The 22,285-nt window shown below is 48.2% G+C and overlaps 1 protein-coding gene across 3 annotated transcripts in view; it reads right to left on the bottom strand.

Annotated features, from left to right (window-relative positions):
* The window catches only part of VCAN (versican), a 100,201-nt gene extending 83,372 nt beyond the window's left edge, over positions 1 to 16,829 (bottom strand). For 2 of the 3 annotated variants that reach the window (XM_077171311.1, XM_077171312.1), the window contains exons 1-3: positions 16,469 to 16,827; positions 8,376 to 8,451; positions 3,295 to 3,666 (exon numbers count right to left, since the gene is read on the bottom strand). In XM_077171311.1, coding sequence (XP_077027426.1) covers positions 3,295 to 3,666; positions 8,376 to 8,445 — 442 coding nt within the window. In that variant the 5' untranslated portion in view covers positions 8,446 to 8,451; positions 16,469 to 16,827. Of the gene's footprint in view, positions 1 to 3,294; positions 3,667 to 8,375; positions 8,452 to 16,468 lie in introns of all 3 variants that reach the window. The other variant, XM_077171310.1, reaches the window with a different exon arrangement.
* Positions 16,830 to 22,285: the final 5,456 nt, after the last annotated feature.

Raw genomic sequence — 22,285 nt, 5'->3', positions numbered from 1 at the left:
AACCATAAAGAATAGAGCAGAAGATTTGAGCAGCAACATTCACACGAAGTTCTTATGAGTCTAATAAATGCCATTTGTTTACATAATGGAGAAAACTGAGAATGGATGGCACAAATCATGGTCTAGCAAACCAATTTTCCACTTGGATCAAGACTTAGCTTTTTTCCTCTCCTGAAATTCTGACATTAAAGCACTCATGGAAAAGAACAGTTGCAGAAAGAAAATGGAGTCTGTGAAGCTTTCATTGAGGTAAAATCATAAATCTAATCAGTTCAACACTTTGCAGTGTTTTTGCAGGAGCAGCAACTACAAAAGCTACAGTATCACCATAAATCATCTGATATTTTATTGTCATAAACATCTGCAGCTCCTGGATATAGATATGTAGTCAAGGGAACACTTAAAAAGGGGTAAGGAATGCCAGGGACACTCATTATGAAAAGTAATGTTCAAACCAGGATTTCTTTTGCTTTTGTCATTAGGACCTAAGAGTTTATGAAGTTATGCAGACATTAATGGCTGCACTGATTTACTGTATTTCCAAATTAAGGCCACACCTTCAAATCCTTTTGTTGAATCAACACCAACAGACTGTTCACATTAGGTTAGGCAGATTGGAAGAACAATACAGTGTTAAGCTCACCAAAAAACCCTTAGCCAAAGCCATGATTTCTAGCAGCAGATATTAATGTTTGTTTTGGGATTCATTCACCTGAGTAAATACTGAACTTCCAAAAGACACTGAGCTGCAAAGGGGCATGCAAGGCAGGGCCCAAAGCAAGGCTCCTACGAGGAGATCCATCCACACAGCTCAGTGCTGTTCTAAGCACAGGCAGAAACCTGGGTCCAGAACGTGCCTGTGCATGGCCCAGAGCCCGGGTTAATGCCCTGCCTGTCAGCACAGCCTGCTAGGCCAGGCTCAGTGCCAGCCCGACGGGCTCTGGAGCAGCCTCTGTGCCCTGCTCCACCAGCGGGTTCCGAGGGGAGAAACACCCACATATCATACGCTGCTTTGGCCGCTCACTCCTTGGTTTTGCTTAAACCCATGGAGCACTCCAGGCTGGGGCAGAGGGGCTGGGAAGCTGGGACAGGCCCTGGGGTGCTGTGATGATGAGGTCTCTGGTGTTGAGATAACCCCCAGGTGTCAGAAAAGTCTCTTTTTCCCAGCCCCGAGACCGAAGAAGCCGAGATGCATTGGCTCTGCCTTTCAAGATTGTTTATTTTCTTTTTATCTATAACATTCTTTCTCTGACCCACCCAGGTCTGTCTGGCAGGTTGGGTTGTGGCACAGTGACCACCCTCAGGGCAGTGTTAGCTTTTTATACTAAAAACTACGTGTACTTTATTTACTATAACTTCCCAATACCTATCACCCATGTTAGACAGTGAGCTTCCACTCTAAACCAATCCAAAAGTGCCCCCATCACAGCAGAAGATGGAGGCCAAGAAGAAACAGGAGGAAGGACAGGACAGGCCCACATTCCTCCATCTTGCCTCCTGAACCCACATCCTAAAAACCCCAAAATTCTCCATTTTCACCTTGTGATAAGTTCACTATCATTCTATACTCAAAGCCTTGTGGCTGGTAGCAAAGTTGGTAATTGTTGTTTCCATGGGTTACAATGGAAGGCCCAGGTGTCTCTCACTCTGTGCCCAGGTCTCTGAGGCCCCTGCCAGGCCCTGAGGGCAGCCAGAGCAATGTCCTGGCTTCCAGCACTGTGCCAGCAGCCGGGCACAGCCCAGGGGTGCCCAGGGGGCCGAGAGGCCGATGGCCCCTGGGCTGTGCCAGCCCTGGGGTGGCAGCAGGAGCGGGGCAGGGCCCGTCCCTGTGCCGGCCCTGCTGAGGCCACACCTCGAGGGCTGGGGCACCTCTGGGCCCTCACGCAGGCAATGGAGGGGCTGCAGCGTGGGCAGGGAAGGGAACGGAGCTGGGAAGGGAATGGAGCCCCAGGAGAGGCTGAGGGAGCTGGGCAGGGGCTCAGCCTGGAGCAAAGGAGGCTCAGGGGGGCCCTTGTGGCTCTGCACGGCTCCTGCCAGGAGGGCACAGCCGGGGGGGTCGGGCTGTGCTCCAGGGACCAGGGACAGGAGCAGAGGGAACGGCCTCAGGCTGGGCCAGGGCAGCTCAGGGTGGGCATCAGGAAATGAGGAACTTCACTGAAAGGGTGGTCAGACATTGAAATACACTTCCCAGGGACGTGGGGGTTTCATCATCCCTGGGAGAGTTCCAAAAATGCTTGAATGTGGCATTTGGGGACCTGGGTGAGTAGTGAACAGCACTGGGTTAATGCTTGGACTTGATAACCTTAGATGTCTTCTCCAACATCAACAATTCTGAAACTCCTGTCTCTTCTGTCTCTCAACACATAAACTTCTCCCTCTCAAAATTTTGGAGACTATTTCCTAATAGAGATGGCAAGCAAACTGTTATCACTGCCTGCCCCACATTTAGCAAACACCTCCCTACTTCTTTTCTTGCAGCTTCTCACTGATGAGTTTTCCTTCTGCCCATCCAAAATTTATTACTGGGCAAAAGGAGCACTTCCTTCATGCTTGATTTTCCTTTCCCAGAAAGAGTGGCTCCCACTTTTGGTGGCATAGTTGGGGACATCAAGACAGGCCAACCACAGCTTCAGTGGTTTCTTTACATCCTAAACTTTCATCCTTTCCATCATAAATTGCTTCTTTTCACCCTAATCCAAGGGCTGTGGTATTTTCGGGGTCCCCAGGATGAAGGAGGAATTGAGAATCTGACTCCATGTTATTAGAAAGCTATTATATTATATTATATTATATTATATTATATTATATTATATTATATTATATTATATTATATTATATTATATTATATTATATTATAGAATGCTATACTAAAACTATGCTAAAGAATAGAGAAAGGATACAGACAGAAGGTTACAAAGAATGATCATGAAAACTCACGACTGCTTCCAGAGTCCTGACACAGCTGGCTGCAATTGGTCATTAAGTCAAAACAATTCACATGAAACCAATCAAACATGCACCTGTTGGATAAACAATCTCCAGCCACATTCCAAAGCAGCAAAACGGGGAGAAGCAAATCAGATAATTATTGTTTTCATTTTTTCTCTGAGGCTTCTCAGCTTCCCAGGAGAAGAAATCCTGGGCAAAGGGATTTTTCAGGAAATGTGACAGCGACAAAGGGCCAGTCACTAAAGACACAGCTGTAAATCCTCTCTAGCTCTGTGTTCACCACCAAGTTTCGCTGCTTTAGCTGGAATCACTGCTGGCTAGAAATGAAACAGACAAAACCCTTACCCTCAACAGCCAGAGAGACGATGCCCTGCGTGTCCTCCACTCCGTACATGACGTCGCAGCGATAGACCCCGGCGTCGCTGGCGCGCAGCTTGGAGAAGGTCAGCGAGGCATCCCCGCTCTCCTCAGAATGGCTGGGGACAGACACCCTGTCCTTGTAGCTCTGGCCTATCTTGATGTTGCCGTTTTGGGCCACCAGGACCGTGGTTTCCTTGGCGTCCTTCCCGCTTTTGTCCAGTTCCACCTTGGACCATTTGATCCGGAGGTACTCGGCGGCGTAGCTGGAGGAGATGGTGGGTGTGGTTGAAAAGAAGCACGGCAGGACTGAAGTTCCAGAGAGAGATCCCTTGACCAGGGTTTTTTTTTCTGCTTTAACTAGAAAAAGGGAAGAGAGCGAGGAGAGAGAAAGGAGAAATCACATTAGTGTAACAGCAAAATCAGAAACAGATATATGTCATTGTTAATTAATGATTCACTAATGCAAAGCCTGAAATCCATGAACCTTAGCTGATTTGTAACAGGACTGGGGAGTATAAGCTGAGAAAGAATTTGTATCAATCTTGGTACACCTTAGGCTGATGATGGAGCAAATTTCTCTTTGGGAAAATTTCATTCTGACTTATTTTCTCTATTTGTTATGGTCACCAAGTAATTAACCTTTGGGAACTGGTCTGAAATTTTACATGAGAGATGAACTGTAAGAGCTGTTTCTTCAATTTACAGGAGGAAGACCACTCTGAGTGAAAAACCATGAGTTACCTCACTGGCCAAAACCCTGAATGCAGGGGAGCTGCTGGAGTTCACACCTTGCCTCTCTCCTCAGAAGGAAACACAGCCCATGGCTTTGCACCCCTGTCACCCCTGACCCCACTGTTCTCTCAGGGGTTAATTCTTTTTTACTGCACACGTGCTGAAACAAAAGCCTTTCCAGAGAGAGTCTCCCAAACAGTCACTCTTTCAAAGTTGTTTCCTTGCCGCCTCCGGGCCTTTAACACATCGCAGAAATGAAATATTTCAGGATGTAAAAGCAAAGGAAGAAGTAAAGCCCGCAGAAAGTCCCTGCTTGGCTCAGACTTGACATGATCAGGACTTCTATCATTTTTTATGTCATCTCCAGCTGCAAACATTTCACAGTGAAATGTTTCCATCTGACAATATCCTGAGGGGGAAGTTGACTACTGTTCATCCAAGCTGCACCCCGTGACTGAAGAGAGGGTTTCTGATGGATTTTCCTTTTTTATGTGATGTTATTTCATCACACATAATGGCTTAATGAAGATTAAAAGCTAATGCTCAATAGGAACTGTTTTACCTCTTTCACAATCCTTCTAACATTTTGAAAGGTAGAGCAGGGTCATAATTATTTTGAAGGGAGCTGGGATTTATAAAGTTTAGAAATATGGTAACTTAATAATAGCCATCAACAGAGTGATACATGAAACAGGAGCACATGAAAATTATCTGTTTACCTATGATAAAAAGTATAATCTCTCCATAAAGAGTAGAAGATTGGAGGGTGGGATGGAAGGGTGGGCAGAGGGAGAGAATTAAAGAAGAGGAGCAAAAAAGGAAGAGAATAAAGAAGAGGGAGAAAAAGAAAAAAAAAGATGAAAGAACAGAAAAGAGAAATGGGGGAAAAAAAAGGAAAATGGAAGAAAAACGAAAAGTTGCTCATTAACCTGGTTATGTTTAACAGAGACAGATGATTTTCCACAGGACAAAGTCTTAATGGTAATATCTAAACAGGTTCAATATGAGAGTCATCAGCTTAATGCCCAAGCATTTTAATAATAAAGTATTATTAGAAAAAGAGAAAAATGGGCTGACAGGGAAGACTCAGAATTCTGAATTAACTTCTCGAGTCCTTTTCATCCATGACTACCAAACTAGAATTCCTTGGGCACAGAATTCAGAAAGAGTCAACATGATGGTATCAAAGCTGATGAAACCAGAGATCTTTTATATCACCTTTATTTTGTTGAACCTTCACAGAGCTACAGTGGTTAGAGATAAAGAAATAGAATGAATTCTCAGTTCTATCAGTTGTGATGGAATTACTGCCAAATTGCACAGGTGGGAGATTAAAATCAGTCTCAAAATATTTAGAATTTATTATGATCTCTTGTCATCTATACACCTTACAGGAACTTTCTTCTTAATTGAAGAATGACTAAATTATAATTATACTGACTGACAGAACTTTAATAAACTTTGTAAGAACACTGTTTATGACTTTGAGTGATCTGGAATATCAGCGCTGAACCCTGAGGAAGTTTCCTCCCTTTAAAATTCGTGCCTTCACATCAGCCAGCTGGAAGACCTGGCAATCAACACTTTCAATCCTGATATGAAAACTAGATCCAGCCTCCTAAACTGTGCTACTTCCCAGAACAGAAGATTCTGTGGAGCTGCAGTTCTGCCCAACTTTAGAAAGCATTATACAACACGTAATAAAAAACTGTTTGTTGTGGCGAGGTGAGGGAAGAAGGAGGAGGAGACAAGAAGAAGGAGGAGGAGGAAGAGGAGAAAGAGGAAGAGGAGAAGGAGAAAGGACGAGGAAGTTTTTCCCTACAGAAAAATATTTGGTTGACATAATATCTGAAATACAAGATTAAGTGATGATCCTGCACAGTTCCAAAAATCTTGATTTCTTGCAGCACTCCAGATTAGTCTAGCAGAATTTACTGACCAATGCAGAAGCTATCAGTATCTCATATTAATCCATATAACCCTTTTATTGCCCCATTTAGCATTTCTGCTAGGCTTGTATTCTGTGTCAGCCCCTACCCAATGGGATGTGATAGACCAATGACACATAGCTAGATGTCTTCTTTGTGAAGTGGGAAGAAAGGAATTCTTGCTTGAGAACAAAGTCTCTTTCTTCAAAATGTGTATACTTGTTCTGTGGTAAATGTTATAAAATTCTAAAAGTAGGAGTCTAGATCATTTTTTCAAAGGACAGAATTATGCCCTTCTGTATCACATTAACCACAATGACCAGGCCAATAGGTCTGCAGTGGACAAGGAGTCTGAAGAAAAGAGTAAAACCTTCCCTGCATGGTGTGACACTGCTTAGAGGAGTGAATTTGCCTCATAATTGAGTTTAACTGAACAGAATGTTGCTACTGACTATGCAGACAAATCCCACATGCTTAAAGAATAAAATATTCTATTTCTTTTTAGCTAAATTTATGAGGGGAAAAAAAAAAAAAGAAGAAAAATTTTGCATCTCATTTTTCAGTTCATCAACAACCTGCTGGGACATATGGTATATTGCCCTGTCTAGCAGCAGAAATAGAAAGGATCACTAAAATCATGTGTTTTGTCAATCCAGCTAGCACTGAACCTAGGAGAAGCTATTTCATTAACCACCAGTCTTTTAGTGAAGATAATAATGAATTAAAATGAGAGAAACTTTTAGGAAACACTGAAAGGTAATGGACTGAGATCCAGCAATAACCTGAGTCCTTTATGGCTTGTGGTCTGAGCAAGGAGAATAAGAGAAGGACACAAAGAACGATGAAGAATTAATTTTATGGTCTACAAGATGCACACAAGAAGCCAGGCAAATGTAAATCTCAGCTGCAGAACTCAACACCACAAATGGCCACCCAAAACAGGTAGGAAAAACTCCAGTGTTGGTTATAACCCCAAGGTCCAGCTTGTAAACCACAACAGTGATAAGCTGGGAATTTGTGTTTCACTAAAGATTTGAAGGCTTCAATTTTAGATCCAAACCAAGGATTCAAAAAGAAAAGGTTGAAATGTAGGGTGTCTATCTTTAAGAATGCTGAGATATACTTTATTTTTAGAGTATTTTTAAACAAAAGCCATACTTATAAAGATTCTGTGCAGTCTTCTAACATTCATTCTCAAAATATTACTGCACCAGCTGACTTTTCTACAAAAGATAAGGGCATGAGCTGATCCCACAGATTCCTTGGGATCATGAATTAGATCAATTCATGAGAAAGGAAAATTTTTTCATCCTTGTCCTCCTCACCATGTCCATAGTTTGAAAATGTTCAAGACTCTGTAGGCCAAAAGAATGGCCCCTGACTTAAAAAGCAAACCTCACAAAGTTCACAGTGTGTTCTAGGAACATCAGGGTCTTTCTGAATTTCTTCAAAAAACTTTGGAAAAATAAGGATGGGTCACAACCTGATCTACATTCCAAAGAATGGGACGTTCGTAAAAATCTCCCAAGTACCAAAAATTCGACTCTGGACATAAATGAGCCATTTGTGATGTAATAAAAGGTGGAGTAAGTGAGAGGACATGTAAATATGGCATCCCACATTCTACAACTCCAAGGATCCATGCACTCCTCCCCACTTAAGAGTGCTGCCCTATCAATCCCTGTATCCCTGAATTCTGCATTTGTGCAAGGCAGTGAGTCGGGTCTGTGATCTGATCCAGACTTTATAGCCAATCTCAATCTATTATCCCTTTTTTTAATTGGTTCCACTAATGAACCAGTCCTTTTCTTTATCATTCAGGATTACCTAAACATGTTACTAGCAACAGTGTTCCAGCTAGGTGGAAAAACAAAAGTAGTAAATTTGATTTTCCCAAAGGCTAAAATCAGTTTGAGGAGTACCTGGAAAGAAAGGGGAAAGAAAATAAAGAAAGATCTTGCTTTGAGACTTAGGAAAGCTGCTTTGTGAGTCTGTAGCAGCTGCTGAGATATTTTCCATACTGAAGGCCTGACCCAAACTTTCAAATAACCAGGGCAACCACACATGGATACACACTTCAGTCTTGGCATGTAATTACCAAGAGAGGCAGTAAGGGCTCCTTCCTTTCCACCCAAACCTGCAGCTGCTCTAACACCTCCTTGCTAAAGATCCCAGCAGCCAAGGGAGCTGCCCCAGCTTAGCTCATGGCAGCCCAAGCACAAGAGAAATAAATCATTAACACCTTGAGGAGGACACAGAAACAAAATTAGTGACATGGTGCAGCATGGCAGGGGCAGAGAAAGACAATTTCCTGAGTTTGGGCTGTTTCCTCAGTCCTGTGAAATGCCCTACCAATTAGAGCACTAAATTAATTTTAATGACATGTTCTGTGTACAGAAGACTTACCTTTAGGTAGCATATATGTTATAACTAACGTAGAGTACATCCATAAGATACTTTTTATACTTAACAACATCTTGACCTAGAAATGAAGAACAGAGGAGTAAGTGGTTAGTATTGCACGGTGTCCTTAGCAAATGTTGTAACTCAGCACATCAATATTTGTCACTGGTATCAAGAAACAGTCATTCCTGCTTTCAGGGCATTTCATTTAGCAATTTATGGTGGAGATTTGTTATAATGACCACATGCCTCCATTGAATAGAGATTTGTTATGGGTGTTCAGGTTGTGGAGTCCTGAGTGATGCTCTGACATGTCAGTTCCCTTGGGGTTTACCTCTCACTTTCCTTTACAGGCTCCACCTTCCAACAGCTGGAAAGCTCTTCACATGAACCCAATAATAAATTGCATGTTCACAATATTATTTCACAGTTTTCATTTCCATTCATAGTTACACATGTTGAACCTGTAAATATCTCCAAAATTACAAAAGCTCAACATTACAAAAATTACAAGACACACAAACACCAACAAATACAAAGGGTTTATAAATATTCCCTCATCCATACAGTTACATGTACATGCTGTGAACATCCCAACATAATAAATTACTTTCAGCAGCAGTTTGTCAAAACGCCGACAAATTTTTATCACTACCTTGATTTCCCTGATATTGCTGCAAAATCTGCCACCTGAACTCTTCCCTAGGACAAGTAACCAAGCTCACAGTTTTTTTTCCTGTTCAAGAGAGCTTGCAGTTGAACTGCCTTAAGGATCAGTGAAGGAGAGATTTAATAGACACATACCTGTGTTGTAACTATGGAACCTGCACTGCACACATGTACCATTTAAAACTTCTACTTTTAAAAACTCCACAGGCTGTACTGAACATGACAGCAAAAAAAACCCGGAGAGGCAGCTTCAGAGAACTCCTGGTGACGTGTTCAACCTCAGGACAGTTCTCTCCACAGCTCACAGCTGCAGCCCAAACTCCACAGGAGTCTGTGTGAACTGGCACACGTCCTGCAACGTCTGAGCAGCACGGCAAAGACGCAAAACATCTCCAACCAAGCCCTTCCAGTGAGGCAAGTTAAAAATTCCCACCCAACAGGGCTGAAAACCCCAGAGCCTTTCATTCTCTGTACAAGGATGGCCAGAGCCAGCTGATTGCACAGGGAAACATGTGCTACAACCTATTCCCTGGGCGTGGAGGGAGAAATGCAGCTGCTTTCCACAGAGCAGGCTGCACGCTGCCAAGGACGCCCCATGTCTGCTGCAGCCATTCAGGACAGCTGAGTGCAGAGTGTGATATCACTTATTTTGCAACGTGAACTTCATGGAATTTGCACTTTTCACAACTGAGTCCCAAACTAGAACCGGGACTTCATTCAGTTTAAGCCCTACAGGCCATAAAACTTCTTGTGAAGACCCTAACATCTACCCCCAAAACCATTCAGCCAGACTTTTATCTCTTCCTACATTTACACAAGCCAAGCTGCACGTGAAGAAAACAAAAGTGATTATTTATTAGCTAACTTTAAAATTCTATACTGTCCCTGTAGAAGGCTGTTATGAGTGAGGAGGTTGCACAAGATCAGAGCTGCAGACATCCAAGTCCTCTGAATGCAATGGATCAGCTCTGAAATACAGAGTCACATGCTTGCTTAGATAAACACTTAAATGATCCTCATTATTACACAACAATTAAAAGAAAAAGTGATGTCAGTTTGAGCCTACAGATGTGCAGAAGGACCTTCAAGCAATCCTTGTATCCCAAGAATGCTGGAAGCCTCAAACACCAAAAGCACTGCAGTGAAGCTCCTTTGGTAACACGAGCGCTCTGATGAGAGCATGAAAAGAAAACTGACTGGAAGAATTCTCCACCTTCCAAGGTGCTGGGTGAAGGACCTGCCAGACAAAGTTCTGGCACCTGTGGGAGCTGAGTGGCTCCAGACCCTCTGAGATGTTCTGCCCACATGTGCTCCCATGCGTCACACACTGGCTGCATCCACAGCGAAGCCGAGGTCCAGAACAGAATGTTTACAAGTTCAGCTCTCCATGTTTACCCATGAGTTTTATCTCCCTCCTTCCCCTGAAGGCAACCTTGCCTTTTGGGACCAGAACCAAGGGAATCAAAGAAACCTGACAAGAGAAAGAACAAAGTATTTTCTTTTTCTCAGCAATGGAGGCAATGTTGCACCTAAGCAGGGCTGGTTGCATTTTGCACCTGGCCCACTTCCCTGGCTCTGACCTGGCATACCTGGGTGCCTGGCACGTGTCAGTGGAAGCCTGTTGCCCTTGGAAGTTCATTGCAATTGCTGTCATAACACAACTGTTTCCATGTTTGGTAAGAACACAAACCCTGCTGCGACGCTTCCAGTCACCAAACACAACACACACACCCACAGGGAAAGGTGAAAACAGAAAGGCAACTCTGGAAGGGCAATTTTCAACGTATCCATGAGAACAGAAGAGGACATTCCTGGATGTGATGGCTCCTAGCCTTTTACTGAGTAGGGCAGGAATTACACCTGCTGCACCAAGGGGTTGGATAGCGCCAAAAAACTGCACTGTTTGAGCACAAAGCTTAGTATGAGACTCTTGCCAAAACTCCCTACCTGGCTCTTGGAAAACCACCTCCTGACTTTTTATAAATCTTCTTTATCCTGAAATGCTCACTCAAGCAATGGAAACCCCTGGAAGAATGGTCTGATTTTCAGCCCTAAGGGTCAGGAGTGTGACTCCCACACAACCCTCCACACCTGAGGGTTGGGTTTCATGCCCCAGGCCTTGGTGGGTGCCCATAAACACTCCTGGGTTGCCCAGTGCTGCTCCACTCCAGCTGCCAGAATTAAACATGGAATCACCCCTGCCACCCTCTCCAAGCATGCAGACCACAACAGCAGCAGCACCTTGCTCAGCCCCACAGGGCAGCCTGGCTCAGGAGCAGACAGAGCTCTGCAGACCTGGTGCCAGAAACCCTGCTCAGGACCCACAGGTGAGGCAGAGGTTGCTGCTTTACGCCTCACCCCGATTCCCACCCACATTTCCAGGCTCTTGGATGTGATTGCTCCTGCCTCCTGCCCTTCTGCTGGCAGAGGCTGCAGAGGACTGAGCTCTCTTGTAGCCCCCAGACCTAAATCCCTGCTCTAAAACACGTTTGTGTTGTTTGTGTTTCCCTTTCCTGCACCCGACAGCTCACAGAATTCTGCTGTCTGGCTGCTGCACTGCCCCTAAGTCCACTGCAATTAGCCAAAATCCATCCAACTATACCTTTTTCCACAAGATTTTTTTTTTTTTCCCCTTGGTGTCACTACACCCATAGTAAAAGAAACCCATAACACAGTGAGCAAATCTTGCCAACTCAAGCTGCAAGATTTGAGTAAGTGTTTAATTTCCACCTTCTGCTAAAAAAGTACCTCACTTGACGTGACCAAACTTGGGTTGCCTGCTGGCTGGTTTCCAACTGGGCTGATCCATTTCATCAGGAGCTACTAAAGGCAGATGGATCTACAGTAGGAACTGGTGTTACATTTCTAAATGGGACGCAGCCCTGAGTGCAGCATCTTTAAAGCAATAGATGCAAAACCCCTGGACAAACTTCACATCTTTAAAAATTAGTAGTGGCTCTCTCTGTCAGGAAAAAGAGAACTCTCCTATTTTTGCAGGCACTGCTACCTTCCCTTACTACAGCAAAAACTCATAGGAGCAGTAAGTTCTGACCAAATTCCAGCTTGTGTTTAGTTTGCAGTGTAAGCTTGACCTCACACCAATGCTATTTTAATTTAACCAGATGAGGGAACATCATGTCTCTCTTTCTGTTTAAAACTCCAGGTTCAGAAAGCAAATTGTCTTGGTGTGGAAGAGACTAAAGCTTACAATCCAAAAATACTCCTGGTTTCTCTGCAGCTGAGACAATGAGGAATTTGCCATATTAACCATTTTCATAGAGGTAACAATGTCTCTGAAACCTGCAACTTCTCAGGTCACACTGAAATTAGTTCTGCACATGCTCAACAGCTGCAATGTGAAATCTGGATATGTTCCTTAAACACGTAAAAAGCAGCCTCTGCCCATCTGACCCTCATAGTGAAAGTCAGAATGACATAAAAGATTAAAAGAAAAGAGAAAAAAAAAAAAAAAAAAAGAGGGTGGGACCCAACAGAACCTGGCACTAGAGAAGAGAATGAAGGCTTCTCATTCTAATGGGTAAAACAGTAAATTAGAGTTTCCAGTCAAACCCCAAAAAGGTAGAAATGACCAATCCTAGTCATAGCACATCCCTTGCTATCTCCCAAGCTCTGAAAGCTTCACAGGTACCATCCTTCCTCAAAGGCACACATTCTGCACTTCCCTTTATGCTGCAGTCCTTTGATCCCTGTTAATTGCTGCCATGTATCCACCTCACCATCAGCGCTGCCTAATTAACTTTGCCAGCCCCACCACCTCTCTGCCACGTGATTAATTAGCCCACTGTGCCAACACATGGCACATCAGCCTGCATCCGATTCACCAGTGGCCCCCGCTTGGCCTGTTACCCCTTAGAAATGCCCTCCCAAAGCCTTGGAGAAGGTCTTTGGGGTGTCTGCATCACCCCAAATCATCTTCCTCATCACCTCCAGCAGCTGTGGGGGGAAACCCCTCCAGGCTGAGTCCTTTTGGTGCTGCCTGCAGGTGCTGTCTGGAGCACAGACAGGAGCAGTGACCAGAGCACAGCGTGTTCTGGCTGCAGCAGCAGGACATCCCTCACAGCCCCGTGCTTGTGTGCCAGGAGCAGCTCCAGGCTCTGGGACAGCCACGCAGAGACACAGTGGAAAACTGCCAGAGGCAGCGCGTGGAGGAGCAGCGAGCACACCCTGCTCCTTCTGCATCACCCTGCTCCACCTTGTCGCTCCTGCCTTCCAGAAACATTGAATATCCCAAGCTGGACACACAGGGATCAGCAAGTCCAGCTCTTAGCCCTGCACAGGACACTGACAATCCCACCCCGTGCCTGACAGCATTGCCCAGACACACTGACCTCTGTCAGGCTTGGTTGCAGGAGAGCTGAGGGCCACCTCTCTCCAGCAACTGCACTGGTGGAAACAATGTGAAGGTGTCACTGACAGCATCCTGCACTGCCATTGTGGGGTTAGGCACCAGGATCCTGCTGTGGGCTCCAACAGGGGTTCCTCAGCCCTCTCGGGGCTCACCCAGTGCCACTGCTGGGCACAAGGGTGGCTGTGGGTGCCCTCAGCTCGCTCTGCCATCCCCACAGCCCCAGTGCCACCTCAGGCCTCAAGCCCAGGCACTGAGGGGCTGCTCAGAGTCGGAAAGGTGCCAGTCTCACCCTGCTGTCCAGCACTGCCTGCTCCAGCGCCACAGAATCATGGAATGGTTTGGGCTGGAAAGGGCTTTAAATGTCACCCAGTGCCATCCCTGCCACAGCAGGGACACCTCCCACCAACCCAGGCTACTCCCAGCCCCAGTGTCCAGCCTGGCCTTGGGCAGTGCCAGGGATGCAGGGGCAGCCTCAGCTGCTCTGGGCACCCTGTGCCAGGGCCTGCCCACCCTGCCAGGGAACAATTCCTCATTGCCAAGATCCCAGCCAGCCCTGCCCTCTGGCACTGGCAGCCATTGCCTGGCTGCTGTCCCTGCAGCCCTTGGCAATTGTCTGTGTCCATCTTTGCTGCAGCCCCTTCAGGCCCTGCCAGGCCACCCTGAGCTCAGGCCAAAGCTTCTCCTGCCCAGGTGAGCAATGGCAGCTGTGCCAGCCTTTGCTGTCGGCAGAGCTGCTCCATCCCTCTGCCCGTCCTGGAGCCTCCTCTGTACCCACTTCTTGTGCATAAGACTCGATGGGGAATGCGAGGAACAGCGGAGACAGCGGCTTTTACCGAGGAGGTGTTGCGTATTTTAAATTATTTTATTACGGCGGTGATTTGTGGGGGTTTGGCCTTTTTTTCCCCTCACGGTGCCGGGCCCGGAGCCCTCTGGCGGGAAACCGGCGGCCGCTGGAGCTGCCGTACCGCCGCTCGCCGCCCGGGGGCGCCGCGGGGCCGCCGCGCCCGCCCCGTTCCTCGACAGCGGCCGCGCCCCCGGGCCGGCCCCGGGCCCACGACCCCAAACCGGGCCCGAACCCGCGGGTCCAACACGGAACCGAGCCCGTCGCCCCAAAACCGGCACTCACCGGTGACCCCCGGCGGACACAGGACACGGAGAGCCCCCCAAAGCCCAGCCCTGCCACAGCCTCCCCCCGCCCCAGCGCGGGGCCGCGCCCGCCCCGTCCCGGGCTCGCCCCGCCGAGCCTTGCTCGCTCCTTGTGGGGGAGGAAACTTCCCCTTTCGCTCAGAGCGAGAGGCCAGGAAAAGAAAAAGAGAAAAGGATTAAATAAAAAAGGCACGGAAATCAAGGCAATCGCTGAACCCACCCAGCGTTTACGCTCTCCCATCCCGGGATGGGTTTTTGGTTTGGGTTTTTTTGGGTTTTTTTTATTGCAGCGCGTTTCGACGCTCACGCCTCAATTAACGAAAAAAAAAAAACGGGAAAGAGAAGGGGAGGGGAAGGTGGAGGGAGGAGGAGGAGAAAAAGGGGGAAAGGGGAAGGAAAGGGAAAAAAGGGAGGGAAAGGGAAAAAGAGAGGAAGGGAGGAAGAAGGGAGGGACAGGGCAAGAAGAGGGAAAGGGATGCAAAAACGGGTAGAGAAAAGGAAGAAAGAGGAGGGGAGAGGGAACAAAAAGAAGGGGAAGAGGAAAAGGGGGTAAAGAAAGAAGAAAAGAGGGAAAAGGAAAGGAAGGAGGAGAAAAGTGGAGGAAGGGAAAGAAGGAGAAAACGAGGAAGAAAAAGGACGAAGGAAGAGAATGGGGGAAAGGGAGAAAACCCGAGGGAAGCGGGTGATAAGAAGGGGAAAAGAAAAAAAAAAGAAAAAAGAAAAGCCATGGGGGCTTAATCCCGAGAGCCGGTGCAGGGAGGGAGGGAGGAAGGGAGAGGGGGTGGCCGGGAGGACGTGACCAGGGGGACAATGAGGGACAATGAGGGGCGGCCCCCGCCCGCTGCCCGCCGCCCCTTTGTGTGGGGACGGGGCCGGGGCCCGGCGGAGGCTGCCCGCGGTCCCCCACACACACAGACACACACACAGAGCCGCTCCTTCCCGCCGTCGGAACTCCCCGCTTGCCCTCCACCGTGCTCTCACTTCTTTCCCTTTGTAACACAAAGGCGAAATCCCTGGCAGCGGAGGGGGGAAGGCAAAGCCCGTGCCCCAGAAAGTGGACGTGGGTGTAAGAGGGGGCGTTTTGCTCCACTGACCTTGCGATCCTCCTCCTCCTCCTCCTCTTCCTCTTCACCCACTGCCCCCCTTTCCGCAGAGAAAATGTGGTTCGGGGCACGCTGCTCGCCGGCTCCTCTGGAGAGATGCTGAGCACCTCAGAGCCGCTCTGCTCTGCGAGCAGCTTTCCAGGAATAGCAGGGGAAGGGATTGGAGGGGGGAAAAAAAAAGGGGAAAAAAGGGGATGTGGGGAGCACACAGGAGCGGAGGACACAGAGCGCACGCTTTTCCCTGCGCTACAAAACTGGTGGCCGGGGGGAAAGGTCCGTTCTGGTCGCTCCTGCCACACGGGCGCTTTGTGTACTTAACACCCGTAAGGAAGAGCTTCCTCCCGGTCTCCCTCCGGAGCCCCGTCGCACGCCAAGGTGCGGCTCTACCTTCCCAGCCGTCCAAAGCCACCAGCACCGAACACTCTTGTCAGGCATCCCACCCCAAAGTCTTCTATTCCCTAGTTTTCTTTGTTCTCCTCTTTGCACCGGTTTTTTTTTCCTTCTCTTTTCTTATATTTTTTCCTTTTTTTTTTTTTTTTTTTAGTGGGTTCCCGAGCATCCCTCCTTCTCCTCTTCCCCGGCGTGTCGTTGAACTTACCCCAGGTTGTTTAAATTCACCAATCATCGCTTTTCCCTCCCCGCTTAAGATTTGCAGTTCAAACTCTTTGTTGGTGCAAGCAGTACAACAATTGTTTTAAATCTTAGACTAGGTGTTTGCTGGTAGTCATATTATAGAAAAAAAAAAAAAAAGGAGGGGGAATAAAAAAAAATCACTACAAACCAACCCGCAATAAAAGAGTTATAGTTACCTTAAAAGGTAGCGTGTTGCAGAGATAGCAAAAAATCACAACGTGGTGGCTGGGCTAGTCCAGAGATCCCAGTGGCCGCATGAAAGAGTAAATCCCCTCGTTAGTGCTGGAAGGAGCCGGTGGTTCCGGGCTCTCCCCTTGTGCCGGAGCTCGGTGTCCCCTCCTTCGCTCGCTTCCCGCCAGCGAGCACCTGACTCCGAGCGGCGGAGCCGGGACCGAGCAGTGGGCACAGGGAGCGAGCCTGCAAGTTCAAATGCGAGCCTCAGCCACCCATCATTATTATATCGTTGTACCGTCAGCGCTGCAGAGGAGGGGCGCTGGCTCGGGGAGAGGAGGGTTCACAAGCTCTGCGAGAGCCTCCTTGCAATTTCCAAAGCTCCCGCAGCTGCTGGGCGCAGGAGAGCCCCCAGCGCCTCCCTCCAACGAGCGGGGCCCCCCCGCCCCCTGCCCGGCCCGGCCCGGCCCGGCCGCCCCTCGGGGCTCCCTCCGGCCCCCAGACCCGGAGCGGGGACCCGCAGCCCGGTGCGGCGGGACGGGTCCGTCCGAGCTCGCCCGGAGCCCTCCGGAGAGGGGCAGGCGGGTGCGAGAGGCGCATTGTTCCCCAATTAGACAATTAACCGGGAAGAGAATGGAGAGACCTCCTCCACCCTGGCTCCCGAAGCCGGTTGAAATGGGGAAAGTGACTGGGACCGAAATGCCTTTTTCCCCTTTGCCTCCCCAGTCTCAGCGGAGGTTGCAATGAAAGAATAAATCGGTGCTGGTTCCAAACTTCCCCTGCCGATGCCAATTCACAGGCAGCCTCACATCGGCAGCCGCCCGAGCCAAGCTTCTCCACCCATGCATCTCCAGCCACTTTCTTTTTCTTTTTTTTCCTTTTTTTTTCTTTTTTTTTTTTTTAAGATTAGACTCTGCATTTGCTGTCCAAACCTCTCAGAGAGATGAAGTCATAAGTGGAACTCTAAACCACCCTTTTACAAGGGATGTTCACCAGTTCATAAAGGATCTGGTGTGCTCTCCAGGCAGCCCCCATCCCAAAATGTACCTATCTCAGAATGTGGGAGACATTTAAGACACCCTCACCAAGCACAAAATGCTGGCAAGAGCAGCTCCTCTGGCGTGCTCCCTCTCCGAGAAGCAGATGCCAGAAGTCCCCCTCCTCCAGGAAGGTGTAAAGCTGGAGCCAGAAAAGAAAAGCCTGGAGAAATAGGTGTGTCTGATTGCACTGCTCTGGGCACGTTTTTGGCAGCCCCAGGTAGGAACACTAGGAAGAGGCAGAGGGAGTTTTCCTTCATCTCCTCTTGCTGTTACTGTTCCAGCTGCTCTGTCTGTCCCCAGTTACACTGACAGAGGATTTCAGACAAGCCCAAAGCCCTTGTTTCCAAAGACAGACCTCGGTGCCAAGTTGGAGGGGTGGGAGGTGGAAGAGATGACAGCCGAGCAGGCAGAAATGGAGACCTGGAGGCTTAAGCCAGATCAGCTTTGTGTGAGCTGTGGCCTGGGTGAGCAGAGCTGGAGCGCTGGCTGACAACCTTATCTTAGCTTGCAGAGCTTGTTTGTTTTCCCTCCTTACACGGAGTAAATACACAATTGCTTGCTTGGGATGTTGAATGGAGGCTTCTCTCCCACCAGTGCCACCTCCCAGCAGTACCAGATCCTCCCAGTTCCTCTTGCCTGGGTCAGCCCTGCTTGGGCACTGCCACACCTCAACACACTGGACCTGCCCCACGCTGGGACGAGGTTTCTCAGTCCTTGAAACTTTCTGAATCCTTGAAGTGCTTGAAATCGTGCGTCAGAAGAGCTGACAACGCTCTGTTTTCAAGCAGGCACTACAAACAGTTGTGGTCACGTTTCTTTTTTTGAGGGTGTTTGATGCAAATTCACACAGTTCCTGTTTTTGGTAGCCTTGCCTGCCTCGCCAGTGTCACTGCTGAGGCACTGCACACTTCCTCAGCACAGTGCTGTGATGAAAGGAGGACACTGACGTTGAATCTCTCCCACACGGGTTCAAACAAGCCTCTTCTGCCCCCCCAGACCTAAGGGGGTTGGCTGAGACACACAGTGAGGGCACTGTTCCCTCTCCCCGCACAATCTCAGCCTTCCCAGGCTGCACAAACCCTCTGAAGACATAGGTGGAAGGCAGGAATCCCTCTGGCCCACTCCTTTTTCTAGGTGAAGAGGTGGGAGACCATCCTGCTGCATCCCGGGACATCCCCCATGGCACTGGGTATCTCCCTTTATCCAGGCCACCCTCCAGGACAAACAAGGAACTTCTAAATGACCAGGCACCACAGTCAAGCTGCCCCTCTGGTCTTCAGTGGCCCCAGCTTCCCAGCTTCACCTGTTCTTACTCTGCTCCCTGCCTTGGTTTCAGGTGGGAGAGGTGACATTCAGCAGAGGCAGGAGCCACTTCTGCATCCCTGAGCTTGCTTCTTCCTCATCCCGCGACCCTTTTGTCCAGGGAGACTGAACAACTGCTCCTGGCAAAGGGTGGGAAGAGGAGAGGATGACTCTGCTGGCCCTGCTCTGCTATGGAGCATCCTCTGGCAGCTGCGGCTGCAGCAGCACAGCTCCACGAGGGGAAGCTGCAGGTTTCTGCTCCCACTGTGCTGTGCTGGTGTCCAGCTGAAGTACTGGCCACCCCTCCAGGGGATGGGGAGATCCTGAGTCTGACCAGAATCCCGAGCAGGGAGTAGGGCCGGGGGGTAGCGCAGCTCCCTGCCCTACAAGCACGAGCAAGAAGCAACCTGTAGTAATAGCCCGGGGCTAACCAGCCTCGGGTCGGCTCGCTGCTGGCACCTCTTTTTTTTCTTTTTCACGATGGGAAAGAAAATAGATTATTTCTTTAAAGAGAAAAGACCTCTTCCCCCCTCCCCTTTCCTTTCCCACCGCCCGGCTGCCGGAGCTCTGATGGGAACCGGCCGGGCAAAGCCGCTCCGTCTCGGAGCTGGGAGAAAAGCGGAGGATGCAGAACCCCCAGCCCCTTCCCCCTCCTCCCCAGCCCCCTCCCCGCCTTCCTCCTGCTCCTCCTCCTCCTCCTCTTCCTCCTCTCCGCCCGGCGCGGAGCTCCCGGAGCCCCCGCGGAGCCTCGGGGCCCCGGGGCTGCAGGAGCGGAGCCTCCCCTTCCTCACCCTCCGCAAGGAGAGGAGGCGGGCGGGGGGCTCCGCGCTCCCCGCCTGCCCTTCCCGCGGTTGGGACGGAGGTTTCTGGGCACGGGGGAGGCTTTGGGGCTGGCCAGACAAAGGCACGGGCGGGGGTGGGCGCAGGGATGGATCCTGCGGGGCTGGGAAGGGAGGGATGAGGAACTCGTCCCGGGCATCCCCAGCCCGCCAGGGAGAGAAAACCCCCGGAGGAAGGAGGGTGTGTTACACCGGAGACCCTCGGGGCTTTTCGGGATGACTGGGGAAAGTGAGGAGCGGATCAAGCTGGAAAAACAGAGCGCTGCAGCCCCTCGGTGTTTTTTTCATCTCATTTTATTTAACCCTCCCCACCTTCTCCGGGAGCCAAGCTTTCTGCACTGAACCAAAAAAACTGCCCAGAAAGGGGATCTCCTTTCCTCCTCTTGGAGACCACGCAAACTGCCTCCATGGGTTATGTCGGGGGCCCGAAACGTTGTGTGATTTACTGTGAATGTCAGATACTTTTCTTTCTAAATATTTTAGGCAAAGTAGAAACAGTAAACCTTTGGTCAGGCTGCCAAAGTCTCCCATGACAAATCATTGTTTTCAGATGTTCAGATTTGTGTGAGAAAACCCAACAAAAGGGAAAATGTTTAGGCTTTGTCTCCATCCTAAAGCAATATCACTCGAGAAAAAAAAAATAATCCTCCCAGCTACGTCGTAGTCCAGAGATGAAGAAAAATACTATTTTCATTACACACTTCTTAAGCACAGGTTTTATGTTACTGACTCAACAATGATTATCATCTTAAATGTGAAACACAGGCCCTAAATGGTTCTTTATGAGAAACCATTGTTTTCAAATATCTGAAATTAATTAGACCATGGCTACAGTCAATGTGCAAATATCAATCTGAACATCTGTGGAAAAAAAGCACTTCCCATCACTTGAAAGAATATTGTGGGTCTGAAACACAGTCTCTCAAGAAAAATCTAATTTGTCTGGCATAGGTTCTCTTAAGCTATCTTTTGTGGCTTCACAATCACCTTTTCTTTGTCTCTTCTGTGCTTTTTTTTTTTCTTTCCTACTGAGCTGCTATGTGTGAAAAAAACTTTACGTAAAAGTAAAGGAAATAATTCATGTAATTTAGATGTCAGCAGCGCTATGGCCAGTTTGAGGCAAAATCAAAGATCCTTTCAAAGTTATTCCACCTGGTCAGTGGCTCTGAGGGTCCAGCTTCCCACACCCATCTACTTGCAAAGGGCTGTGCCATGGCAGCTGCCCTGAAAATGAGTCCACTGCCCCAGTTTTCCTCTCAGAGGTACAGATATGTAGGCTGCTTCCTTATTCTGCAGTGATTCAGTTATCTAAACCCCAATGTGTTCTCAGAAACCACAAAATCTCCCGAAACAATAGACTTTTTGCAAGTTCTCAGATTCCACATTTAAGAAAAGCTTTTTTTTTTTCCCCCCTCCCCAGTACTTCTCTTTCCTACGCTTCGAGTGAAATATGTTTTCAGAGGCAAATTAAAACTCTCCAAAGGAGTCAGGCTGAGCAGCAGTGGTAACCATAGTGTACACAACCGCTTTCTCAAACAAAACACTTGATGGCTTATGTCAATGTTTCTTTTGTGGCAAAACCCTTCTCCACCTATTTTTACTCCATATTTCTTCAGCAGAGGGGAGAGCACTCAGCTATGAAAAACCATGAATAGAGTGTTTCATTTGGTAGCAGAACAAGCCACAATTGATGGTTAGGTATTATTTCTGCATTAAATGTAATGATGCAGACACGGCACTATCTGCACTCAGATAGTCAGTTTCCAGGACAGGATTTATCAGGAGAAGGTCCAGGCTTTCAGCAGCACTGGATGATGATGGCAAAGGCAATGATGTTTTCCTCCTGTGTTCTGATGCTGCCTTCTGTTCTGACTCAGTGTTTCTGCCTTGACTCCAAGGACAAGGGGCCAGACTGGGATGTTTTATGTTTCCACGGCTAATCCCCCCAAAAGCTGTGTCAGGAAGCTGGTGGTTTTTGGTTCTGGCTGGTGTAAGTGTCAGGCTGTGTCTCCAGGTCAGCCTGCTTCCCACAGCTGGGTCTGGCTCCTCAGAGAATGGCTGCTTTGTGAATTTTGGGGGGGAGTGGTCAGTGTGGGCAGGTCACCACCAAGGTCCTTCTCAGGGCTTATCCCTGTGAGGACCAAACGCAGCACAAGGCAAGAAAGGGGGAAAGAAACTGAGGAACTTATCAGTACAGGGTGGCCTGAGCCATAGTCAAGTGTTGTGCTAATCCGTGCTGTCCTGGGCTTCCTCTGATAAACTCCATCCTGGGCATGCATTATTTTTGTTTTGATAACTCCGTGGCTTCATCATAAACTTGAGTGCAGAAGTAATCCTGAATAATCAAATGTGGGTTTGTTCTCTTGCTGTTACCAAAAGAAATGAGTCTTTCATACTCTTTTTTTGTTGTTGTTTTTTCGCTTTTTTTTTCTTTATGATACGAAGGTACCACCATTGTGCAAAGAATAAACTCGCTGGGTCTGGTTCCACACTGATAGGGCAAACTCTTGAAATGGATTAAGAGAGATTTTCTTAACTAATCTCCTCTTCCTGGGCCTTCTCATCCTTGGCTAAAGCAATAACAAACATTCGCAATGTGATTAATCCAAAACCTACTGAAGTCACTGGAAAGATCCTGCTA

This window comes from Agelaius phoeniceus, chromosome Z (genome assembly GCF_051311805.1).
Source record: "Agelaius phoeniceus isolate bAgePho1 chromosome Z, bAgePho1.hap1, whole genome shotgun sequence".
Taxonomy (NCBI): Eukaryota; Metazoa; Chordata; class Aves; order Passeriformes; family Icteridae; genus Agelaius; species Agelaius phoeniceus.
The sequence above is the reverse complement of the archived record's forward strand: the minus strand, read 5'-3'. Positions and strand labels throughout refer to the sequence as shown.